This window comes from Semicossyphus pulcher, unplaced genomic scaffold, assembly GCF_022749685.1.
Source record: "Semicossyphus pulcher isolate SPU_LCO1_2020_fin unplaced genomic scaffold, fSemPul1.0.p SCAF_13, whole genome shotgun sequence".
In the NCBI taxonomy this organism is placed as follows: domain Eukaryota; kingdom Metazoa; phylum Chordata; class Actinopteri; order Labriformes; family Labridae; genus Semicossyphus; species Semicossyphus pulcher.
The window spans coordinates 31644437-31668794 of NW_027211637.1; the positions used below are offsets into that span (position 1 = coordinate 31644437).

At 43.5% G+C, this 24358-nt stretch overlaps 1 protein-coding gene across 4 annotated transcripts in view; it reads right to left on the bottom strand.

Moving 5' to 3' along the window:
* itpr3 (inositol 1,4,5-trisphosphate receptor, type 3) overlaps positions 1-24358 on the bottom strand; it is a 105432-nt gene that overhangs the window by 77907 nt on the left and 3167 nt on the right. For all 4 annotated transcript variants that reach the window (XM_069660867.1, XM_069660865.1, XM_069660866.1 and 1 more), the window contains exons 2-18: positions 16620-16690; positions 11318-11439; positions 10417-10503; positions 6951-7109; positions 6298-6396; positions 6128-6211; positions 5531-5677; positions 5345-5440; positions 4383-4427; positions 4154-4296; positions 3672-3771; positions 3159-3319; positions 2776-2917; positions 2517-2681; positions 2151-2323; positions 1918-2037; positions 1090-1171 (exon numbers count right to left, since the gene is read on the bottom strand). In XM_069660867.1, the coding sequence (XP_069516968.1) occupies positions 1090-1171; positions 1918-2037; positions 2151-2323; positions 2517-2681; positions 2776-2917; positions 3159-3319; positions 3672-3771; positions 4154-4296; positions 4383-4427; positions 5345-5440; positions 5531-5677; positions 6128-6211; positions 6298-6396; positions 6951-7109; positions 10417-10503; positions 11318-11439; positions 16620-16690 (1996 nt within the window). The remainder of the gene's footprint in view (positions 1-1089; positions 1172-1917; positions 2038-2150; positions 2324-2516; positions 2682-2775; positions 2918-3158; positions 3320-3671; positions 3772-4153; positions 4297-4382; positions 4428-5344; positions 5441-5530; positions 5678-6127; positions 6212-6297; positions 6397-6950; positions 7110-10416; positions 10504-11317; positions 11440-16619; positions 16691-24358) is intronic.

The following is a 24358-nucleotide window of genomic DNA, read 5'->3' on the forward strand; positions in this document are numbered from 1 at the left end:
CGAAAGGCTTCTTCAGTTCTAAACTGACTGGTGGACGGAGCGAGACATAAGCCTCTGTAGGTCATTCGTATGCTAATAGATGTGTAATCAAGGGATTGAGAGGGAAACCAAACATAAAAACAACCTCCACAAACACATGGCCCAGCGTAGGTTTCCAGCTCACGTCAGGACTCAGCTGTCATCACCTACATCTCAAGCAGGGTTTTTCCATCCCCCGATTCGCAGACCGGTACCGGACCTTGGGTCGTTTAGTACCGGGCTGCCCAATAGGTCTCTGATATTCCAAACATACACGGAGTCAGAGTTGTCGCATGGGCTGTGCCAAGTGTGCAACCACACAGGACCTTGCACCTGCAGCAACAAAAGTGTAACCCAATTCAGCTGAAAAAAACGCAGACCTGGCAACCCTGGCTTCGCATACCATGATGTGATATGAAACTTTGTTTGATCCTGATGGATCATGGATCCCCCCCCACCAGTCCATGGGAAGTATTATAGCTAGTCAGGTCCGTGTAGTCAAAAAGGTTGGGAACCACTGATCTAAAGGACGAAGGACACTCCTTTGAAGACAGCAAGGATCACACACAGCGGTCAAGGAAGCCATCTATGTTAAGATGGAAAAACCATCCCTTAACAGAGGTGGTGGCCAAAGACACCACCAATCACCCACTGCTGTAAATGTCTGTGTTGTGGGACGAATAAAGGACTACCTTATCTTATCTTACAACGCAGTGTTGAACTCTCTGCCCAAACAGCTAAGATCACACTCAGGATCATGTGAGCTTAACGACCCATCAGCACCAGAGGGTACTACCGAGTCTCAGTGATACTGAGACAGCTCAGGTTAACGACTCACCCTTGATTACACCTCTATTAGCATACTAATCACCTAGTTCAAGTCCAGTTGCCTTTTGGATTAAGCTTCGAAATACCAGGACCAGGATGACTGAGAACCTTCACAGACATTCTCTTTGGTACAGAGAACAACATCTGTTATTAACAGACTCAACATAACCAATTCAGATCAATCTTTAACATTTAACGAACCATTTTACAAAAGTAAAAAACAGACAGCAGGCGTATATCTACCTCGTCCTCATCTCCATAGTCATCCATCCCCATGTATTCCCCCTGAACACCACCAGGGGGCGCCTCCTTCGGGACCCGCCGTCTGGATGAAGTCAAACAAAAATCAAGAGAAGTTCCAAAAGCTTACAACGCAGACAGATCAGACCGCTGATGTACAGCGTTATCTAAAGACACACTGGGAGTGTGTTTTTGTCTCGATGGCAGGTGAAGTAATTTTAACATCATCTGGTTACAGTGCAACAGATCACCTACACCCCAGTAATAATCTCAGCCTCAACTGCCTCGTGTTTTCCACCTGTCATATAAGTTCTGCTCGTCAGGAAAAACTGCTTGTACAATTTTCCATTAGATCATAAGCTGAGTTCGACATCTGACACCAACATGTTACTCTTTAGATTAGATGTCATATTGTCAGCTACATCAACAAATGTTGCAGTATTCTTTTTTGAGCCTTGGCCTTTTAAAGTACACATATTAAGCTATTAGCAGTGAACCAATGAATGAGTAGACAAATATGATTCGGTCCTTAGATAGAGAAGAAAACCTCCGAACAGCGTGATGGATTTATGGACCTTTTCATGGATAGACATCAGAAACAACTCGTATAACTATTTATGACTCTCACCACACATTTTTGAATATATTGAGCTTTCTCAACACCATGGTTAAAAATGTCCAGGTCACTTTTGAAAAAGACATTCTATATCTCAACAAGCTTTTACCTGGTTAAATAAAGGTTAAATAAAACAAATAAATAAAAAAAATCCCATCATGCCCCTGTACAGTTATTGACAGGTCAAAGGTTATCATCCCTCCTTGCGTTCTCACTCTGTCTTGATGAGGATGTCCTGGTTTTTGGGGTCCAGCACACATTTGCAGATGAGCTCCTGAGTGACGGGGATGGCTACATTATTGGACACACAGAGGTCTGACAAGTAGTCCAGAAACCTGCACAAACACACACAGAAAATAATTATAAATCTAAATACGTAATAATTATAAACTCAGCACAACAACATTCTGACGGCTCCTCCCCCCAGCTTCACCCCCGGCATGTGTACCTGGGCTCTCGGTTCTTGCGGACCAGGCTGACGAAAGTCTCCACCTCGGTCTTGGTGATGTGTTTCTCGAGCAGTTTTCGGTTGTTGTGCAGCAGGGCGGTGATGGTGTCTTCAGCCAGGATGTCATAACCGATCTGACTCTGCATCACACCGAACTGCTTCGCTATGTGCTCCTGGAGGTGGGAGGAGGGTTAGCAACAGTATCACAAGTTATCACAAGCCTTTTATATACAGTGTAGTGAAGAAAACAAATATGGTGCTATTAAAGAATCCTTGGCTCAGCGGAGAACTTCATACAGACATATACTGAGATAGTTGTTGGGGGGGCATCATCTTCATCCTTTTCATCATCCACTTCCTCCTCACCTGGTTCTTGCGGTAGTCCTCCTGGGAGTGTCGAAGGACTCGGTAACAGAGTCTGAACATGTACTGATAGGGAGAGTTCTTCTGGTCAGCCAGCTCCTCCAGACGCAGCAGAGGACCCTCCCCTCCCCCCCGGTCCTTAAAGGGAGCCTTCAGGATGCCAAAGATCTGAACACACAGCCACACACAGCAGTAAGTTGGCAGTCAGTGACTTTTTTATCAAACATTTCCTTCTGATCCCCGAGTAATTCCTGGATCATGCCTGTTTGAGGATGTTCTGTTCTCTCATCAGTTTCTGTCTCTCTCGGTTGGCTTTGGTCATGACGACTTCCAGGACCGCCTGACCGCTGTTGATGACATCAGCTACGAAGAACACCACGTCCTCCAGCAGCTTGATGGCATACCTGGCCAGCAACAAAAAAATGGTGATTAACTTTTCCATCAAGACTTTGTTCCCACGAATCTTCCCACAATCTGCTTCATCTACCCAAACCTTAAACTAAACACATTTTGGCTCAAACTTGCAGCCTTACATGAAGGTATTTCACTTGTCTGGATGAGTACTTTCCTTTTGATTTGAAACCTTCTCCCACCACTGCCCACACACACACACACACACACACACACACAGACAGAGTGTCGTACCGGCGGTCGTTCTGGCTGATGAAGCCCTGACTGAACTGGTCGACCACGACGCTCAGCATGGCGCTGGCATCGTTAGCAAAGTCCAGATCTCTGATCTCCATCACAGGAACTGAGACGATGGCGAACGCCTCCTTATCCTCTTTAGTGGGACACGTTCCCAGCTGCAGGAGGAGTGACAGTAATGTACACTTCTCACACTGACCGATAAAATCTCCAGCTCATATGTATTCAACAATAGAGATACAAGCACATTATTGTAGCACATGTTGTAACATTTGTTCTGCTCCAGATGAGGTCAAAGGTATTTTAAGTTATGGCTACTTTTTGGTTTTTAAATCTCTTCTATGTAACAAGACTCTACACACACACACGTCGGGAGCTACCTGGTCAGAAAAAGGAAACAGGTTATAAATCTAATTACAGAATTAATGCCTTTTATCATTCAAATAAACAATTTCTGGAACCATTGCAGACAAACAATTCAAAGCATGTCTGACCCGGAGTGGGACTCACCATGAGCCTGATGGGCCTCTCTTCATCGATATCGATGGGGACGTTGGTGCTCTGGATCCAGGTGTTGGTGCACAGGTGTCTCAGTCGTACGTACGAGTTTCTGGAAGACAAACAGTTTTGATCACTCTGCTTCTCTGCTTCCCCTCATTCAGAGTTAAACTCTTGTATTTGGGATGAGGAATAAATACCAGCCTGGTAGAAAACTTTGCAGGGTTGGTTGCACTATAATGTCTCACTGAGATGCTGCTTTGAGTTTCACAATATTCCTGTTTCCACTCAATAAATAATTCTCTTTTGTTCGGTTTGTTTGATCGTTTTCAAGCTGTCAGTGAGATTCACGACAATAACGTTTTAGGAGCTTTATTTCAATGTGTGGATACTTCCAATTTATCTCTATGTTTTAAAACGTAGTTAAACGAAATCACGCTCTGTTTAATGTGAAACATCAACAGGAAGTAAAAGAAACTCCTGTGAGATCCTACCGCGGTACGAAGGAGTCGGTCTTCTGCAGCGTGGTCGGGTCGAGCTCGAACAGCGAGGCGATGTCGTTCCCATGAGCCACCGCCACCAACTTGTACTTTATCCTCTCGCCGTGGGAACGCTTGTTGCTTCGACTACCGTCCATCTGCAGAGAGGTCAGAGGTCAGGGTGAGGATGAGGAGGAGGTGCTGAACAAGTGATGATGGTAAAGAAGTAAAAACGGTGACTCACCGAGGACGGCGGCTCTGCGTTGTCTCCTTTATAGCCCGGGTTCTCCTAAAACGACAGCAACACTTCAGTCATATTCAATTAATGATTTCAGTCAATAAGAATTTCTTACTGTCAGAGATTAAGAGAATAACTGTTTTAAAATAACCACATCCATCTGTCTAAACTTCCCTCCGACAGGAAACTTTAACTTTCCTTTAAATAAAAATTATGTTGAAAAAAAAACTAGATGTTTGATTCTTTAATAACTGAACTCTTTCTGGTTCCCGTACATTTCTTAACGTCCTCAATTCATGAAAAAACACAAATAATAATAATAATTAATAATCATTAAAAGTGACATGTTGCTGAAACAGCTCATCAAAGATCAATTAGTCATGGGGAAAATATCTGCATGGATTTTGATTATCAATTAACCTTTTGTATGTTTAATCCTAGTATATGAAATATATGAATTATATATATGTTTAATTTATCAATTTAATGAATTCATTTATCCATTAATTTAGAAAACAATCAACAAAAAATGTTCATAGTGTTCAAGTTAGAGCACACTAAATATGCTATGCTATAATAACTATGCTAAATATGTACATTGAGATTTACTGTAAAGTATAAAAGAGTAATAGAATAAAATATAGTCTATAAACAGTTCATAGAATAACTAACCCTACCCCAGAATCAGTGAACTAAAACAAAAGCTAAATGACCAACTGAACAAATCTTAAATTCATCATCTCAAATGAGAAAACATGATTTCCTATTTAACCGTCAGCACACACACAAACATTCATATCAGTGAGGCACCAACATGTCTCTTTTTCTTTTGATGTTTCAGTTTAATTTGGTGATTAAAAAAGTGTGAGTTCCTTTGGTTACAAACAGCTGTTCCTGTTTACAGTCCGACCCGTAGATCACATGAATTCACTCATTCATCCGTCCTTCCACACTCTCTCCATGTTTACCTCAGCAGCCAGGTAGTTCCCTGTGGCCAGGTGTTTGAATCGATAGAGGCTGTTCCAATGTCCCGCCCCCCCACGACACGGGTCATGATGGACAACCTGATAGACCAATCAGCACACAGAGAGTTTAATATCACTTCAGCTTTACTGTGTGTGTGTGTGTGTCTTTATGTGTGTGTGTGCGCGTACCTCGACCTCCCACAGGGCGTTGGAGCTGGTGGCCGAGGTGGCGGACTGTCTCAGCGTGGTTCGGAGGAAAACGTGGATTTTGGTCTTGTACTCGTCACAGGTGAGAAACTTTTCCTGCTCGGCGTGAAACAAACGCACCACGTCGCCCTGAGAGACAGGAAGTCATTAATAATCCTGATGGAAATTCAAGTCTCTAACGCTGTAAAGTGTCTAGATTGTTCACATTTTATCCAATTAATATCTATACTAGTCGGCTATTAAAGAAATGGTTTGATAATAACAAGTTATCACTGAGTTAAAGCAAAACAAAGTTTGCAACTTTCGGCAGTCCACAAAGTAAAATCAAGGAAATATGATGATAAATGAGGCGTGATAACTGATCGTCATTTATGCTGGAATCTACATTTATTACATAATGTTACAAAAAAAAGAATCATTGCCATGTTACCAAAAACTAAAGATATCGTAGCTCAGCACTCACATATACGACTCTTTGCACGGCACAGGGAAACATATAATACTTCTATGACTCTGTAATAATAGTGCTAGAATAGAGAAAACTTTTAACTGCAGTATTGTGTCGGTGAAGTGACTCACTCCTTTGAGGACTTCCTCTCTGTGGTCGCTGAACATCATGAACAGGTTGATCTTCCAGCTGGTGTTGCAGTTCACAGAGTTCACCTGCAGAGGGAGACACAGCTGCTGACTGACAGCTCCTGATACAGTATATAGAGTCAGAGACAGAGGGGGGCCTCTGTGTGTCTCACCTCCTTGCAGCCCGGGTGGTCGGTCAGTTCGTAGTTTGAGGCGTGAAGCGGCTGCCCGGCGTTCACCGGGTTCAGGATCACTTTGTCTCCCACCACCACCTGCAACGGGACGCAGACACTAAATACTGCTACAAATACAGCTGCTTCACTTACCAGGACTACTCATCTCTGTGGGATCGTAATGAAAGAAGTAATTTATTTGTATGGCACCTTTAAAAACTGAAGTTACAAAGAGCAGCAGAAGAGCAGAATAAAAGCAGAATTCAGTGATGTGACGAGATAAAAGATCCATAAATATATAAAACCTTATGGTAAGAATGATTTCTGAATAAGTACAGGATTAGATTAGACGAGCACAGTAAGTAATATAAGAGTAAAATCTGTTCAAACTTCCATCACTACGCCTGCTAATGGTGCTGCTACACTATCTGTGGTGTTCCTCGAGGACCTTGACAGATCCGGACAGAAGGTTTGGGTCAAACTGTTCCGGAAATCTGTGTATATTGATCTATGTGTGTCCCAGTGTAAAGTCTGGCCTGATGGTGGCGCTGCATGTAAAGACAGGATGTCATGAAGTCATTAAGATTCATCCTCTCTTGACGCGCAGGCCTGTCGTGTGTGAGACACAGGTGTGTAGTAGAAGGTGTGTTTACGTTGTCTCCGTTGGCGCGGAGCTTCCAGAAGGGCTGGATGAAGAGCCAGGAGCCTTCGTTCCCCGTCCCGTCCAGAGTGACCCGCATGGCGTTCTTCTCCAGGAGAGCAGGTAGACGCTTGTTCACCGTCAGGTATTTATTACTCTTCATGTGGAGCAGCTGCAGACACAGAACACGAACATTTATTACTCTGCAAAACATTTTTCCTCATGTAATTCTGTTATTTCTTCTTTTGAAAGATCGCTGTCATCAACCTGTCAATCACAGGTAGCCCCGCCCTAACCCCTCCCCTCTCTGGTCTGTGTGACTCTCAATGGGAGCATCAGTGACTAAATGAACATCATGCTGTGCTGAAGAAGACTTGAAACTAGAGACTGAGACCATAAACTCATTAGGAACATGTTTACTGAGGGAATAACTCAGGAGAGGAGGAGGAGCAGTTTCTCATAGACTTCTATAGGAACAGACTTCTGGAGTCGCCCCCTGCTGGACGTGAGAAAGAAGGCAGGTTTAAGACACTTGTTAACCCGTCCTTTAAGGAATGTACTGAGCCTCTTTAAACAACTGGAAGGTGCAGCTCAGTTATTATTTGTAGTTGGTTTTAATGTAGAGATACAGATCAACGTAACCTGTTACACACCTTCAATACACACATCATACACACACCTTTCTCTGACAGGGATCCTTATCTTAACAATCTGACACAGCTTCACTCAGCAGTGACCACACCCAGGCTGCCACGGTGTGTGTGTGTGTGTGTGTCTGTGTGTGTGTGTGTGTGTCTGTGTGTGTGTCTGTGTGTGTGTCTTTATGACAAATCTTCAGCCATGGAGTACGGTCAATATTGACACTAACAGATAGTAAAACGTCGATACACAGAGTGAAACACAGGAACAGTGTGTGTGTGTGTGTGTGTGTGTGTTGGACAGATACAGTAAGTGATCCCAGATGTGTAATCATAGTAAAAGGACACCTGTTGCCATGGTGAGGATGGCAGGGGGGAGGGGCCAGAGTCATTTAGTTGTCATAGCATACAGGTGAGTCATTTTGGATGCTATCAAACCGTCCAGGTGTGACATGTTTCTCAGTATATTAAGTACCGAACTGTAGCACAACTTCGAGCTTCTTGAACGTAGCTTGTATATTTTATGTTGTTCGTCTTCTGCATTTACTTTTAAAAACACAACATGGTCTTCTTGTATAAAACATCACACCACATCATCACTGTTGCACGAGGGACTGCCTGGATGCAGCGTGTCATTCAGTGTTCATGTTTGTAACTTAATCTGACATCACTGTTCACTCTGTTAACTGCACAAACAGCAGGTGGCTTTTATTCTGAAGAACCCACAGGAAGTACAGTACAATGGGTTATCTGTCAATCAAAAGTGCTTCTACACACAGACGATGATGTCAGAGGATGAGTTGTTAATCTTTCAGTTGTTAGGCGCAGAGCTGCAGGCGTTACACCTCTCACTGTGTCCTGAGCGGTAGACGACTTCCTGTGTTTGCAGCATGAAATCCGATGAAGGCTGTAATTATTATTGACTGACTTCTTTATGAAAACAACCTGAAGCTGTTTGGCTGCACTGGAGACAGATCCTGATGTTGCAGTGGTGTAACGGTGTCTTCAGACTGAACAGGTAGAAACGAAACTCAAGGTAAAGACACAAAGACCATTCAGCAGTTCATCCAGGGTGAAATAACTGAGGTGTTTTCTCACAGCTGTTTGACTGTGTCAGGTCTCTGTCCTTTGGCTGTTTGTAGTGAATAAACAGGGATGGCAAAAAACCCTCCAGCTGTCGAATGAGAGCAAATAACACAAGGTGAAAACGTCAGGTTCGGTTATCTGCCAGAGATATAAGAGTCCCTGTCCCTGCTTCTGTTTGTGGACAGTGTGCATTTTGTTCTAGTCGTTCTGTCTTTTCGTGGTCTCTTTGCAGCTATCACTAGATGTGTTGTGTCTCCTGTCGCTGGTTTGTGTCTCTTTGTGGTCGTTACACATCTCTGTACAGTCATTATGTCTCTTTGTGGTCGTTACACATCTCTGTACAGTCATCATGTCTCTTTGTGGTCGTTACACATCTCTGTACAGTCATTATGTCTCTTTGTGGTCGTTACACATCTCTGTACAGTCATCATGTCTCTTTGTGGTCGTTACACATCTCTGTACAGTCATTATGTCTCTTTGTGGCCGTTACACATCTCTGTACAGTCATCATGTCTCTTTGTGGTCGTTACACATCTCTGTACAGTCATTATGTGTCTTTGTGGTCGTTACACATCTCTGTACAGTCATCATGTCTCTTTGTGGTCGTCACACATCTCTGTACAGTCATTATGTGTCTTTGTGGTCGTTACACATCTCTGTACAGTCATTATGTCTCTTTGTGGTCGTCACACATCTCTGTACAGTCATCATGTGTCTTTGTGGTCGTTACACATCTCTGTACAGTCATCATGTCTCTTTGTGGTCGTTACACATCTCTGTACAGTCATTATGTCTCTTTGTGGTCGTTACACATCTCTGTACAGTCATTATGTGTCTTTGTGGTCGTTACACATCTCTGTACAGTCATTATGTCTCTTTGTGGTCGTTACACATCTCTGTACAGTCATCATGTCTCTTTGTGGTCGTTACACATCTCTGTACAGTCATTATGTCTCTTTGTGGTCGTTACACATCTCTGTACAGTCATTATGTCTCTTTGTGGTCGTCACACATCTCTGTACAGTCATTATGTGTCTTTGTGGTCGTTACACATCTCTGTACAGTCATTATGTCTCTTTGTGGTCGTTACACATCTCTGTACAGTCATTATGTCTCTTTGTGGTCGTTACACATCTCTGTACAGTCATTATGTCTCTTTGTGGCCGTTACACATCTCTGTACAGTCATTATGTCTCTTTGTGGTTGTTTCTGTGTCTCTCCGCTCATTTTATGTCGTTTTATGGTGCTTTTGTATCTTTTTAATTTTTCACGTCTCTTTGTTGTTTTGTTAAGTCGTTATGTTTCTTGTTGTAGTTCATTTTTGTGTCTTTGTGTTCATTTTATGTCTTCATTTAGTCGCTTTGCATCTTTTCAGAGTTGTTTAGTGTCTTATTCTCATGTGATAGCCCACATTGACTTGTCACTACAAACTGAGGCTCTGGATTATTGCCCCCTGAGCGCTGAGGCCCCCTGCCCTATAAGCCATTCACAAAGCGACCTACACTTGTTGTTCTGTTGATTTTGCTTTAGTTTCCTGTTGAGGTCAACAGTTTGATTCTTAGTGCTGGATTACAACAGAAACATCAGCTTTCACGAGTTATGACAATGTGTCAGAAACATGTGGCAACAGGTCACAAGTTTCATGTTTGAACATGTAAATGATCTCTAAACAGTGTGTGTGTGTGTGTGTGTGTGTGTGTGTGTGTGTGTGTGTGTGTGTGCTTGTTGAAAGAGTTAAATACACAAATTATTTACCTGCATGACCGTTCCATATTTGACAACGTCTCCGTGAACTTTCTTGTTTTCTGTCTCGTTCTGCTTCTGCTCCAGGTTGGACGCATGCTGTAAGACACACACACACGCGCACACACACACACGCACACGCACACGCACACACACACACACACACACACACACACACACACACACACACACACACACGCACACACACACGCGCACACACACACACACACACACACACACACACACACACACACGCACACACACACACGCACACACATCATGCTCTACAATACACCAAATAATGACCATGTACAGCAGACAGTCAGATGTAGTGGTGGTTGTAAACCTCATGCTCTCTTTACTCTCCACTGTTGCATGTTTTAGAGGAATATCAGCGTGTGTGTGCGTCCACTACAAAGAAGTTGTTTAGCTTAGCACAAAGACTGGAAGCAGATGGAACAGTTAGCCTAGCTAACTCCAACACACAGTAAGCTCCTTTATCAGCTTCAACAGCTTCATGTTTGACCTCCAGGAGTCATATTTTTATGCTGTTTTTATAATCTGTGATATGAAAGCGTATTTATGAAGAGCAATAAAATGCTGTGTCCTGCCCGTAGCTCTCTGCTGATTGGCTGCTGACGGCTCGGTCACACTGGATGGCAGTAGAGGAGGTTAAACCAGCGTCTGGTTCCAGATTAATGTGGTCGACTCCAATAACATTCAGCACAGCAGCAGAGAGCATCAGAGCAACCAACAGGAGGTGTGGTGCACTGGGTTTCCATCACTGTCACTTTGGTGGATTGTTTTTTTAAAGCAAGACTTAATCTGTTAAAGTTTAAAACCTGTGTTACTCAAGAAAAAGTTAAACAGCAAGTGCAGTTATGAAATAAAGTGACATGTGCATGTCTCCTACCTGTAGTTTCTGCAGCAGGACCACGTCACCGATCTTGTCCTTCTCATGTTTGGCTTGTTTGGCTTTCCAGAACTGTTTCTGCGCCGAGTACCGGCTCATGGGACAAACCTTAAACAGGCAGTCTGAGAGAAGACAGGACAATCTTTTACTCCACACTCTCCGTGAATTCTCTTTAAACTCACACGATGTGCAGTTACGTGAAGTCTCACTGTGTTGTGGTCAGTTCAAGTGATTAGTTCCAGAGCGATGCTTGGACCAGTGGACAAGTGGACCAGTGGACCAGTGGACCAGCGGACCAGCACCTGAGGCTAATTGGTTGTTTTGGTTTCAGAACCTCAAAGCGGTGAAGCATCTGACATTAAGCCCATCTCTGAGCGTCAGTGTGTGTTTAATCCGTCCTACAACCAAATATAGTCTCTCTGTGTCTGAGCTGATGAAGCAGCAGAGACACGATGAAACGGACATGTTGGAGCATTACGAAGCATCGATGGGGACCTCGTAACACCTGAAGGTGTATCTGATTAAAACAACATTCTTTCTTCTTTCTCTAATCACCAAATAAATGATCTACCGTGTGAAAGGTTTGCTTTGCTTTTGATGTAAACGCACCTTTAGTATCGTCTCCAGGTGCATTTGAAAAGGGGGCGGGGCTATCTCACCTGTAAGCCCTCTAATGACCTGTGTGTGCTCTGGATTAAAGTTGTAGCTGTCAGTCAGTCACTGTGATCTACTTGTAAACTAGTTCAGTCTCCCAAAACAGCACAGAACAGATGGTGCGACATGCGGTTTTATATACAGCACATATTAGTGTGTGTGTGTGTGTGTGTGTGTGTGTGTTTGTGTGTGTGTGTGTGTGTGTTAGACATCATCAGAAGGCAGTCAGTGGAAAACTTCACCAGCAGCCTCCAGTGACCACAGTTGGACTTACATCAGACACACACATCTTGTTGATATTTCACTGGAGGCTTTGAGTCTAAAATAGCAGAAGAGTCACAGACGTGACATCACTCAGGTTTACCTGCTGGACACAAGAAGTCTTCACAGTAAACACTCCGTTTTTACTTTTGACATCATTATTTCCACCGTCGTATACTGGACAATGATTGGCTCAAAACCAGCTGTGATGTCAGCACTCCTGCAGGTACTGCAAGCTGTTAAACTGAGCTCAGAGACACTGGTGATAATCGGACCGGCTCTTTGTTACCTGATTCTGACGCTCACCTGCTGACAGCGAAGTCATGGTCCACTCTTTGGTTGTGTTTCTGGAATAACTTTACTGCTCATCTTTAATATTTCGGCCTTGATACAAATTATTACTTTAACTTAAAGTTGTAATCTCAAAGATCTCTGTTTCGTTCTCTTTGGCGGCACTTGTGGTGATAAACGGTAACTGCAGGAGCACTCTTCAGATATCCACACAGTGCTGCATGTGTGACGTCCACGGCTGGCTCCGGTTGTAACTCTTGATTTTCCTGGCTGACGGTCGCTTTCCTTTTCAGACTGTTTGCTTCATCTGAGCGTCGAGTTTGTTTCTTCTTCTTTGGATTTTCACTTCTTGTTGAAGTTGTATCTGTAGTCATCCATCTTTTCTTTGTTTGTTCAGCCATAGTAGATTACTGTTTACTCGCAACACTTGCAGAGAGCGGAAAAGCAGCCGCTTAGCTCCGCCTACCCTCTCTGGCAGACCAACCACTGCTGGCTGATGGGAAACGCGTCACTAACTGGGCGCCGCCACAGACACCCAGCCCATAATAATACTATATACTGCAGATGCAAAGGCTTTCATCAGTGGGCCGTAAGCTCAATCGTAAAGTTTACCAAGGTGCGCACATCCAGGCGATAACGTCCAGGTGCTGGGCAGAGAAGGCACATAGAGTCCACATACTGGATCACGCTCCCAAGTAGTTCTTTTATTTAACTACCACCACGGGTGAGTGACGTTCAGAGCATATGCTCTTCTTCAGACGCTTCCATCGTCACCTTGTGTTACCTCATTCGGCGATAGAGACTTAACAGACATTAATTTACATGAAAATCTTCCAGATTATATCTTCTTATATCTTATATCTATATTATATCTTTCATATTTCCAACGCTGCCATAGAGGACAAAATAAACGTGAAACCAGTGGAGCCGTATTCAAACTCTCTAGCAGTTTCCTGAAGTCTGATAGGCCGAGAGGCTCAGGTGTGTGTGTTGGATGTCTAATGCTCCTGTCTCTTCAAAATAAAAGCCTGGTCTGTAAAAACAATGTAATCAAACCAAACTGCACTGACATCGGAATGTGTCATTAATGTCGTGAAGTTTGAGGACGATGACACACTCCTGTCCGGCAGCAGGTTGTCCCAGCTGTCATCATACACTTATTTAAAACAGGTTCAACCACAGAAACCAGTTGTTATGTGGAGGTTAGCTGTTACCTCATGTTCACACTGTCGAGTAAAGTGACAGCACCAGCTGACTCACATACGACCTGCTGTGTTTGTGAACAGATAAAGAGCTGAAGAGGGATACGGACGACACATCTGCCCTGATGTTCGATCAAACTGCTTTTTAATAGAAAAGTAACAAGTGAATATTGAATCATTATTAAGTGTTGCTGCTGATTTCTGGTTGTGGTGGTACCTAATAATCTCTGATCCCACTGGCTGCAGTCTGAGACGATGCAGCCTCTGGGGACACCGGTGAACGTGCCGGACAGTAAGCGATAATCCACTTCCTTTTCCGCGTGCTGCATTGTTGCAGAAAGAGAAACGTTCTCTTGTGATGTATTTGTTATTAACGGCTCTGACCTCTGCCCACATTTCAACATCATGATGCAGATTTGTAAGAAGTAAAAATTGAAGCTCTGTCAGGTCTGTCCTCAAGAGGAGAAGAAAACTTTTACAATGCTTGTTTGTTGAACGGAGGTCGGATCGATCGGATGCATTCAAGGAAGTTGGGAAATCTGAACGCTGAACAGCTTTGGTGACATAGCGTCAAGGGAGTTCATCTCAAATTAATTTTTAGATGTAGAACAGATTGTTAGCTGTTAGCTGTTAGCATGCAGATGTCTGTTTATAGAGATTAATAAGAAGCTAAATCGTCATCAGATGATGCTGATGGGAGTCGGGATGTCATTGCGGAGGATCACATCCTGCCTGCTTCTGTTCTCCTCACGGGCTGTTTTTCCTGCATACGCCGCAGCCTGCTGACACGTGATTGGTCAATATTACTCGGACTACAAGCGTAGTTCAAACAGAACACGTGCCCTCCCGGAAATCAGCGTCCCTTTCTACAGATTCTACATTTCTATGTAGATCTGTAAACAGAGATTAGGTATCTAATAACAAGGTTACAGCATTTGTTTTGTTTTTTTCGATTTAAAGTAATTCTCCTGTTTTTAAACCTTGGCCTTTATTTTTCACAAATTTTTTGAGCTCTAAATGAGAAGTGTGTGAGTGTCTCCAGTAGATGTGTTCATCCTGCAGCAGTGAAACAGGCTGTAATGGCTGCAACATAATCCTTGATGGGTCAAAGGTCGTCCACTAAAAGTTCTTGTTGTTTCCACTGACAGGCTCAGATTGTTATTCTAAGTGTGTGACAACATGACAGAAAGGATCCCTACAGAGATAGACCTTTTAGTTACAGAGGAAGATGATTGTTTTAACCACACACAGACGTTACATCGCTCTCTGCACACACACCAGACTCCATTCAGAAAAACACTGATTTAACTGCTTGATTGTTTTCACGTGTAATTGTCTGTTACTTCAATATTTCCCCTGGTATCTGAAGCAGCGCAGCCTCAGGCCATGTTTGGTCTGAATGCCCACTAAGACCATCCTGCCTCCAGGCTTTTTAAAATAACATCCTCTCCTTGTTTCCATCCTCGGTGGTCGGATCTTTAAAGCTTGATTAAAAACAGAGCTGAACCCACTTTGCTCCGTTCAGCACTTGTTATCAGTGAGGAAAAAATGACTCCTGACGGTGAAGCAAAGTGTCTCATGTGGATGTGCCCGAGCAGACATTTGTCACATTAAGTTGGACCTGGTTGAAGATCCTTTGGGCTGAGTTTAACATTTAATATAACATTAACTGTAACGTTTTTTACAGATCTTCAGAACATTAATAAACCATGTGAAAAGTATAAACGTTTTGGGGCAATAGAGTCCATGAAGAGAGACGCACAGGAACAGCTCCTCATGCAGAAATACTAAGTTTAGTATTTTAACAGCAAACGTCTTACCTCTTTTAGTTTTAAACCGGGGCCAGAAAATATCGTTTTCATTGCAGGATTTTTATGTTCTTCAGGCACGAAAGTTCACAAATTCAGCCAAACTTTAAAGCAAAATCTTCCAAATGATTAGAAATGTTCTAAAAGTCATGGCAAAGATGGAATCTCTTTGTTGTTCTCATTGAGGGGCATACATGCACGGGGGCATTCAGTGTAAAAGCAGCTAACACGCTAAATGTGGTCATGTGTTAAGTAAGCATGGTAACATGAACTAAAAGGAAAAACATTTTAAACCTGGGTCCTGTTTTTAAATATTTCAGGTTTAAATGACTCACAGGTAAAAAAGTGTGTGAACGTCTCCAGTAGATGTGTTCATCCTGCAGCAGTGAAACAGGCTGTAACGGCTGCAACATAATCCTTGATGGGTCAAAGGTCGTCCACTAAAAGTTCTTGTTGTTTCCACTGACAGGCTCAGATTGTTATTCTAAGTGTGTGACAACATGACAGAAAGGATCCCTACAGAGATAGACCTTTTTGTTACAGAGGAAGATGATTGTTTTAACCACACACACAGACATTACATCGCTCTCTGCACACACACCAGACTCCATTCAGAAAAACACTGATTTAAGCTTTAAGAGTCACAGGAGGAGATTGTGTACTTGTGACTTTCTGTGTTGTTGTGTTTTATACAAATGTTGTGTTGGATCTGAACTAACCATCTGAATCACAGATGTAATACAGTAACAGAAACTGTTTGAATATCCACTGCGCAGCAGCAACATCATTTCTGTTTCTCTGTTACATGTTTACAGTCGATGGCTCCTTTTTGTCATGAAGGACTTGGGACATGCTCCTCTATATGTCAAGAAGTCAGGAGGTGTCTGACATGAGAGGTCAGGTCAACGGCTGTGAGAGACAGACACAGAGCACCCAACACACTTTCATTCCACACTGCCTACGTCTGTCAGGTTGGGCTGATGTGACGTCTGAACACGCAATTACATTTCAGATTTCTGGTCTCACTGTTCCACCTTTACTCAGTGCATGCACACAGTACAACACACACACATAACTCGGCCATACCTCTGAACTTCTTTGGAGGGTTCTCCAGATCTCCAGCAGCTGGCTCGACCACACAGCGGTCATCTACCAACCTACAGACAAAAACCAAAGAAGAAGAAGAAGTGTAGTTTTAACAATGTGTTGAGGTACTTTAAGAGCTTTTTAAGGGCATTCGTCACAGATAGTTTATAGATGTGTGTGTGTGTGTGTGGGGGGGGGGGGGGCTATTAGAGTAAATCTCTCTTACCATCAGTGTTTAGGCAACAGAGGGGCGCTATAGTGACAGACAGACACACACCTGGCCCCCTGCTGAATGCACCTAATGTGTGTATGAATGAGCAGGTAATCCTGCTGACTGCACACCGTCTGCTCTGCATGAAGAGACACATTTACCAGCTGTGTGTGTGTGTGTGTGTGTGTGTGCGTGTGTGCGTGTGTGTGTGCGTGTGCGTGTGTGCGTGTGTGTGCGTGTGTGTGTGTGTGTGTGTGTGTGTGTGCATGCACTGCAGAACAACAAGAAGCTTCAACTGAAATCTCTTTGAGAAGTTGACCACCAATCCTTTCACAATAAAAGTCTTGTTTTGTATGATTTACACTCTGCTGAGCTTCTTTCACTGAACTCACCTGAGTCATAGATTTGCATTCAGGATCAAATTAGAAACCACAGCGTGTAAACAAATCAGGTGTCTGCAGTGGACTGTGGGAAGCCTCCGTATCTCCTGACCACCTGCCAAACATGCTGCGCTCATGAGCTCCGTACACATGATTCATCAGATAACCAAAACCAGAAGACAAACAATGAGCACAGATGGAAACTGTCCAGGCTGATGTGGTTGTTTGTGACATTAAAAATGTTGCTGGTAGTTATGTATTTGTTTCCTCCAGAGGTTGTCAGTCAGGTTAACCGTACCAGGCCGAAGGTGAACCGTTAGCTTCAAAATTTAAGATTTAAATCATTGAATTCTTTTTTTCCCACACAGCGTAAACACACAACAATGGTGCGAAAGACGTGTTGGATTTGATTAAAGGTAAATGAATTAATAATTATTTTCCAACATGTCCTCACCGGCCATCTCGATCCTTATTACCTCTGCTGAAGACGCTTCCCCACTGGTCAAAAAACCTGCTAACACCTGCTAACACCTGCTAACACCTGCTAACACTCGGCTTCTTGTTTAGTGGGAAAGGTTACAATCTGCATTCAGACCCGGGTCACATGACTCTGCAGTAGACCCGGGTAATTATCACCTCGGCTCCGATTGACATAGATGGGAACACAACACCCGTTTCGACACGCTAACCTGACACGCCCCCTTTCTGGCGCGATGCTATGCTCCATCGGTAACTTCTGCGACTCCTCGTCATCTCAGCTACAAATTCCGGCCGTCTCCGTCCGAGCAGCGCTCCAACATCGTCGGAACGCGTCAACGTGCGCATTTCGGTGGGAAAGGGGTATGAGAGCTCATGCAAAACAGCAACCAGGAAGCGACAGGTAAACAGAACATATCAAAATGGCGGCGGCCGATGTAACATCATCAAATCCTAAAACTTCTGGGAGTCTGGGAGCATTTCAGCCTCAACGCTGCAAAGAAAAGGATCGCCTGCAGGATCTGTAAAGCAGACCTCGTTTATCACGGGAACACGTTGGTAATTAAATGTTTCTTTAAATAGTTCAACCTTAGGATACCGTCCTTATCCAGAAGTTTATAAAATATCTGTACAACAGTCTCTTCAGTACTCTGTCCTCTCAGTCAAACCAAACACACACACACACACACACACACACACAAACACACACACACACACACACACACGAAGCCCACCTCTTTTCCTTGGCCTTTGAAAATACTTGAGGCGCATGAAGAAGTTCTGAAATGCTTCATGAGTATCTTGTATGCATAGGTGTATATAGGTGTTGTGTATGCATGTGAAATTGTATACTGTGGTGTATTATATTCATAATCTGTGTATCTCTTGCACTGTTTTATCTGCCACTGTTCTGTAAAGCACTTTGGTCAGCTTACGTTTTTTTAAATGTGCTATATAAATAAATTTGACTTGACTTGACACACACAGCTCATCGCCGCCCTACATGTGTGTATAAACGTCATTGACTTAATTGCCCATCATGTAAATCACTGAGCCTCACTTAATAAACACTGAACACACCCGGTATGTAAATGCAGATCTCATCAGCACAAAGAGAACAACACTTATCCAAACTTAATTAGCATGTTTGTTATGAGCAGCTGACCCAACCCGCCACCCTTAGTTACTGTCTCAGCACATGACACAGCCTGCTCTCAAACAAAGAATGACTGCGGTTGTCATAGCTAGCTCGCTAATGTTAGCTACAAAAGTTTCAACACGAACCTTTTGATTTTGAAACAGACTTCCCGGACTAGGCCACACATTTACATTGGATTCATGATTTAGCCTAAACTCTGATATCATCCAGAGCACCTCTCAAACAGTGGATGTTCCAGTCCTGAAGATCTTCTGACCTCACCAGACACCTTACAAATTAATCTAGTTAGCAAATGCAATGCTAAAGCTAACCTTTGGAAATAATACAATGTTTCGACTTCAGGTAGTAAGCTAGTAAGGTAGCGGTTAGCAGCCGCATGCTATCTTTAGCCTACAGTAGAGCAGAGAAACCTTTTCATCCATTCCTGACACTTTTCCTTTTGTGTTTGTGGTGTTGAAAAGATTTTCAGCTAACAGTTTGTCTCTTTTCTTCTTGATTCCTGCCTTTTCACTTTTTCTTTGCTGAGAACTTCTTTTTACTATTTCCGATCTACTTTCTGTTCTTCCAGCCGAATGTCCCCTCCTCTTTCTCTTGTCCGGAATGTCTCCTTCTCTTTCATCTGTGCTCCTTTTCTGAACCACTTTCCTTCTTTTAAATCCTTCATTCTTTCTCCCCACTTTCCCCTTCATCTGACTTTCCTGCCACCCACGGAGTCCGCCATCACTACAACCACAAGAGCCAATCAGGTCCTTTGTCTGCCTGCCAGGTGTGTCACAGGCGTGTGCGTTCCTTTTTAGGAAACGTGTGTCTGCTGATTGCTCCATTCACAGGGCTGCCACACACACACACACACACACACTCAGGTGTGTTGCCTCAGTGACAGACATGTTCAGCTCTCTGATGAGTAACATCTGTTCAGCAGTGAATCAGCAGGTCTGAGTCTGTCAAACATCGTTTCGTTGTTTCCTACTTACTTGTTACTCCACAGGTAACGCTCCGTCATCCCAGCGTGTACATACTGACTCTTTGTTGGGCCTGTTTGTTGCTCATAGATGCAGGATGCACCTTTAGTATCTGTTTTAAGACTCCTTTAAGCGTCCGTGTTCAGGTGTTGATTACATCATCTTAATAAGTTGCCATAAAGCGTCTTCTTCAATTGCCTTTTAATAATGCTGCACAACAAAAAACAGACTTTGCGAGAACTTTTTGTTCTGCGACATAAAAGGAAATCATAGCAGATAAACTCTGATTTATATAAACAATTAACAATCAGACATTTTATTATTTTAAGTCTATTTTCTTCTAAGAAAACAAAAACCTTCTTTAACACTCTTGCTCCAGAGACTCTGACACCTGCATGAAAGAGTAGAGTTCAGGAGGAGCGACACGTTTCTGTTTAACATAATACAAACAGACGTGTGAGCTGCAGTGTCGTTACTGTACAGTATGCCACGTACCATTTCTAACAGTGTTCACATGTATGTTTAATCAGCGGGATCAGCCCGTGACGGAAACGAAAGCTCACCGTCCGTTACTTCCTGTCAGCACACACAACCTCGCGGCGTGTGTGCTCTGCAGGTGTATCCGCTAAAAGTAAACAGTCTGCGGCACGTCTGCTCCGCGAACGGTCCGTCTACGAGGCCACAGCGTTAACAAGCACAGCGCTGAGGTGTCGCTGAAAACAGGGATACGCTCACTCACAAGCCGCCTCGATGAAAGGAGGCTTTGCCTCGATCATCGAGTCGACATTTTCTGTGACTGCTGCAGCGCATGTTTTCATGCAGGTGACACACAGACTGCAGCTCAGCGGTCGGTTCACTCTGTGCTCGCACAAAGAGCTGATGTGAAATCAGACGGATGCTTCCTGTAGATCAGTGATGGAAACGGAGAAACAGTAAAGTAACAGCTGGACTTGTTTCAGTTCATTTGCTTCACTATCGCACGTCCTGCGATGTGACTAACGCACATGTGCCTCAGTTTTAAGGTAACTCTTATTATCTTATTAAGGCGCCATAAAGCGTCTTTTTTAAATGTCATTTAGCATGTTTCAAGGTGCCCTTCAGCTTCTGTTTTAACGGACCCATTCGCCTTTTTTAAGGTAGCCATTAGCATCTATTTGAAGTACCATCTTGCAGCTGTTTGCGGGTCCTCTCTAGCGTTTTGTTCGACCTCCCTGCTCCTTATTAAGAACACATTTGAATATGGATTCGTGCATCTGAACGAGCACAGGTTCACTCAGCGGCAATGAATGTGTCAAAGTCTCGATTAATCATTTGATTTCATTTAAAGTCTTTTTCTCTCTCTGCACCGATTCGACCGTCGTATCGACATTCATTCTGCTTGGAGGCAGATCAGAGATCATGAATGATGAACCTTCCTGTGAAATGAAGAACGTGAGGTGAACAGGTGAGGCGAGAGCTGAAGGGAGACGTGTGGGGGGTTTGACGAGGAGCTTGTTTGTGTTTCTGCTCAGTGTTGTGTTAAAGTGCAGCTGCTGCGTCCTGGTTCAATCCAGTTTGTGTTTATGCAGCACAATTTGACTGTAGGGAAAGCAGCAGGTTCATCCACTCATCTCTCTCTCTCTGTATGTACATCAGGTCTCTCGCCCACCCTCCCTCTCTCACTCGGCAGGTACTTCCTATTCAAATCTCTCATTCGGTCACCGGCAGTAAACTTGTAATAAAACTCTCTGAGCAAACAGCCGACACTCACTGAGAGTGGAAGGCAAATTAAAACGTTCACCACATGGCCAAAAGTATGTGGACACCTGGCTCCAAGGTGAGGAGTGCGATGACGAGAGGACATGATACTCAATTAAAGCACGAGATCATCCTTCTCCAGAAAAAGAGCCGGTCAAACGTGAAGCTTCGTGATCAGAAAGGACTGATGTGTATGACGTGAGCGGAGCTCTTCACTGAGCTGCAGGAACGGTTCAGTTTGTTTGATTAAGCGGGCGGAGGACGGACACGGTCAGATGCCTAAAGAGGGCCAGGATTATTTACATTTGTCTTGTCCGTGTGTCAGACAGTGTTAACATGCAGGTCGCTAACATAGTTTAGCATGTTAGCATGCTAAATAAACAGCTGAAGCAGGTGGAATGGCATTAGTTCTGCAGGAATTTGGCCTTAAAGTAAAAATATTGTGCACACTGAAATGTAGCCTGATGTTGCAAAGCTTTGGAGACGTCCTGTGTGCTGGAAATGTGGACATTTTGACCTGATGATGCAGCTACATTAAAACAGAGGATCACATGAGGTAATACTTTTAGGGGAGCGTGATCACAGTCGTTGTATTTCAGTCTGCAGCGAAGTGTAAGGACTGGCTGACCAACATTTGTATCATTTAAAACACCATGGAGCTACATTTAGCATGTCACAGTGAAGTTAGCAGCTTGTATGTTAATAAACTGATATTAAGTATGCTAACATTATTAGATTGCTATCGCCTGATGACGATTTAGCCTGTGGGAGCTAAGGCTAACTTTTCAAGGCTTCCGGAGTAGCCAGCGTCAGCGATAAAGGCCTTCCTGCCAAGACTTCCTGTTCCGTGCGCAGCATTGTTTACAGTCCAACAGAAACTTGAGAAGCGAGAGTGGAGTTGAGACGACGTCTAAGAACAGATTGTTAGCGGTTAGCATGCAGATGTCTGTTTATAGAGATTAAAAAGAAGCTAAATTGTAGTCAGATGAACGCCAGTGGAAGCCGGGTTGTCATTACGGTGGATTATGTTCTGCGGTTCTGCTCTCCACGCGGACTGTAACCAACGCCTGCTGATACGTGATTGGTCAATACTACGCGGACTACAAACATACAACAAACAGAAGCAAGTCCGGACCAAAACCCAAATGAGGGCAAATTAGCATGAAGCTACATAAAACATAACCTGTAGCATCTCAACTGTAGCGTGTTCTGTGAAACCACAGCTGTACTAAACAAACTGTTCAGCAGAATCCAAGATGGCGGCAAACAGGTCATCCAGCCTCCAGGTGTCATGAAAGGCTATGTGGCCAACTGCACATGCTCAGTAGTGTTTTTATCATTCGCCCAGCTCGTTTGAAGTTTGAACATCATGAAGCACGTTTAAAAAACTTTCTTAGCTTTTACAAGAAAATAACCCCCAACAATACGAAGTGGTGTTACAAAGGTGTTTGAAACGATGCTATCGGCTAACTAGCACCAAAGCTAAAGGAATCAGTTACAAACCTGTTGATGGCTCTGGATACAGAAATGTCTTAACCAAATGTCACTTCAAACTATCCCTCCTCACAGGGGTTAGCATATGACGCTAATGCAGCTAAAAATATTGGCCTATTGTTTCTAATGTTGCCATTTAGATCAATGGGAGGCAGTGAAAGTCAACACGTGAAGCTAAAGGCTACAGAGACGCTGGAAAGGTCAAGATAGAGTCAGACACAGGAGAGTGGGTGTAAGACCACAGCACAGGAAACACACACACACACACACACACACACACACAAACTGGCACAGTGGAAATCTCTCCTGGACATACTTGGTACCACTTCCTTTTCCGGCCATACAATCACACAAGGCTGCCACTATTTGGTGTGTGTGTGTGTGTGTGTGTGTGTGTGTGTGTGTGTATGTGTGTGTGTGTGTTAAAGGTTGTACGTGCGTCGACAGTACGTGAGAAATTCATGAACTCTCTGGAGAATGTTGCAGAATCATCACATTCTGCAGAATGTTTAACCTTGATACAAATGTTCATCTGCAAAATACAAAACACACCAGCAACAAGTCAGGGAGCCGAAGACAGCCGAGGACGACGGCTCAAAATAAAACCAAGAAAAATGAACCGATAAATTACAGAAAGGTCGTTCACTTTACGACTGAAATATAGGAATAAACAGACAACTTCAAAATAAGAGAGGTGCAAAGATGAGCTACAAGTTTAAAACATTATTCTAAGCAGGAAGAGGACGGCGTTAGAAATAGAAACTAAAATAGTTGTACCACTAAATGAAGCTTTGAACAGCTCCTGGCAGTCTGAAGGGTTTTTCTCACCCTTTCACTGAAGCAGGTCACTGAACATTTCACGCAGACACTCGATATCATTCTCTGACACCTCGGAAATCTTCTAGAACACTTAAGAAGTGTGAACACTGAGTCAATGCATGCTTTAGAAACATGGAATACATCACAAACACGTGACCCCTGACCGTTCTCAACGTGCAGCCTCATTTTCAAAAATGATATTTACAAGTTTACCTAAAAAGTTTCACCTACGTTTAGCAGGCAGCAGGACTTTCACACATTACAGGAAGGAGTGCAGCGATCAGTCGACACTGTCAGCGAAAACCGATGACAAAATTAGCTGCCAACAAATTTAATTGTTGATAATTAGTTGTTTACGTCATCACGTGTTTTTCACACTGTGCGAGGACATAACATCGTTTTCTGGAGGTGAGTTGCTGAGGGGTGAGACATCTCTCCTCCTTACTCTCTCTGCTGAGAGCTGCTCATGCAAAACAGCGACCGGGAAGCGACAGGTAAAC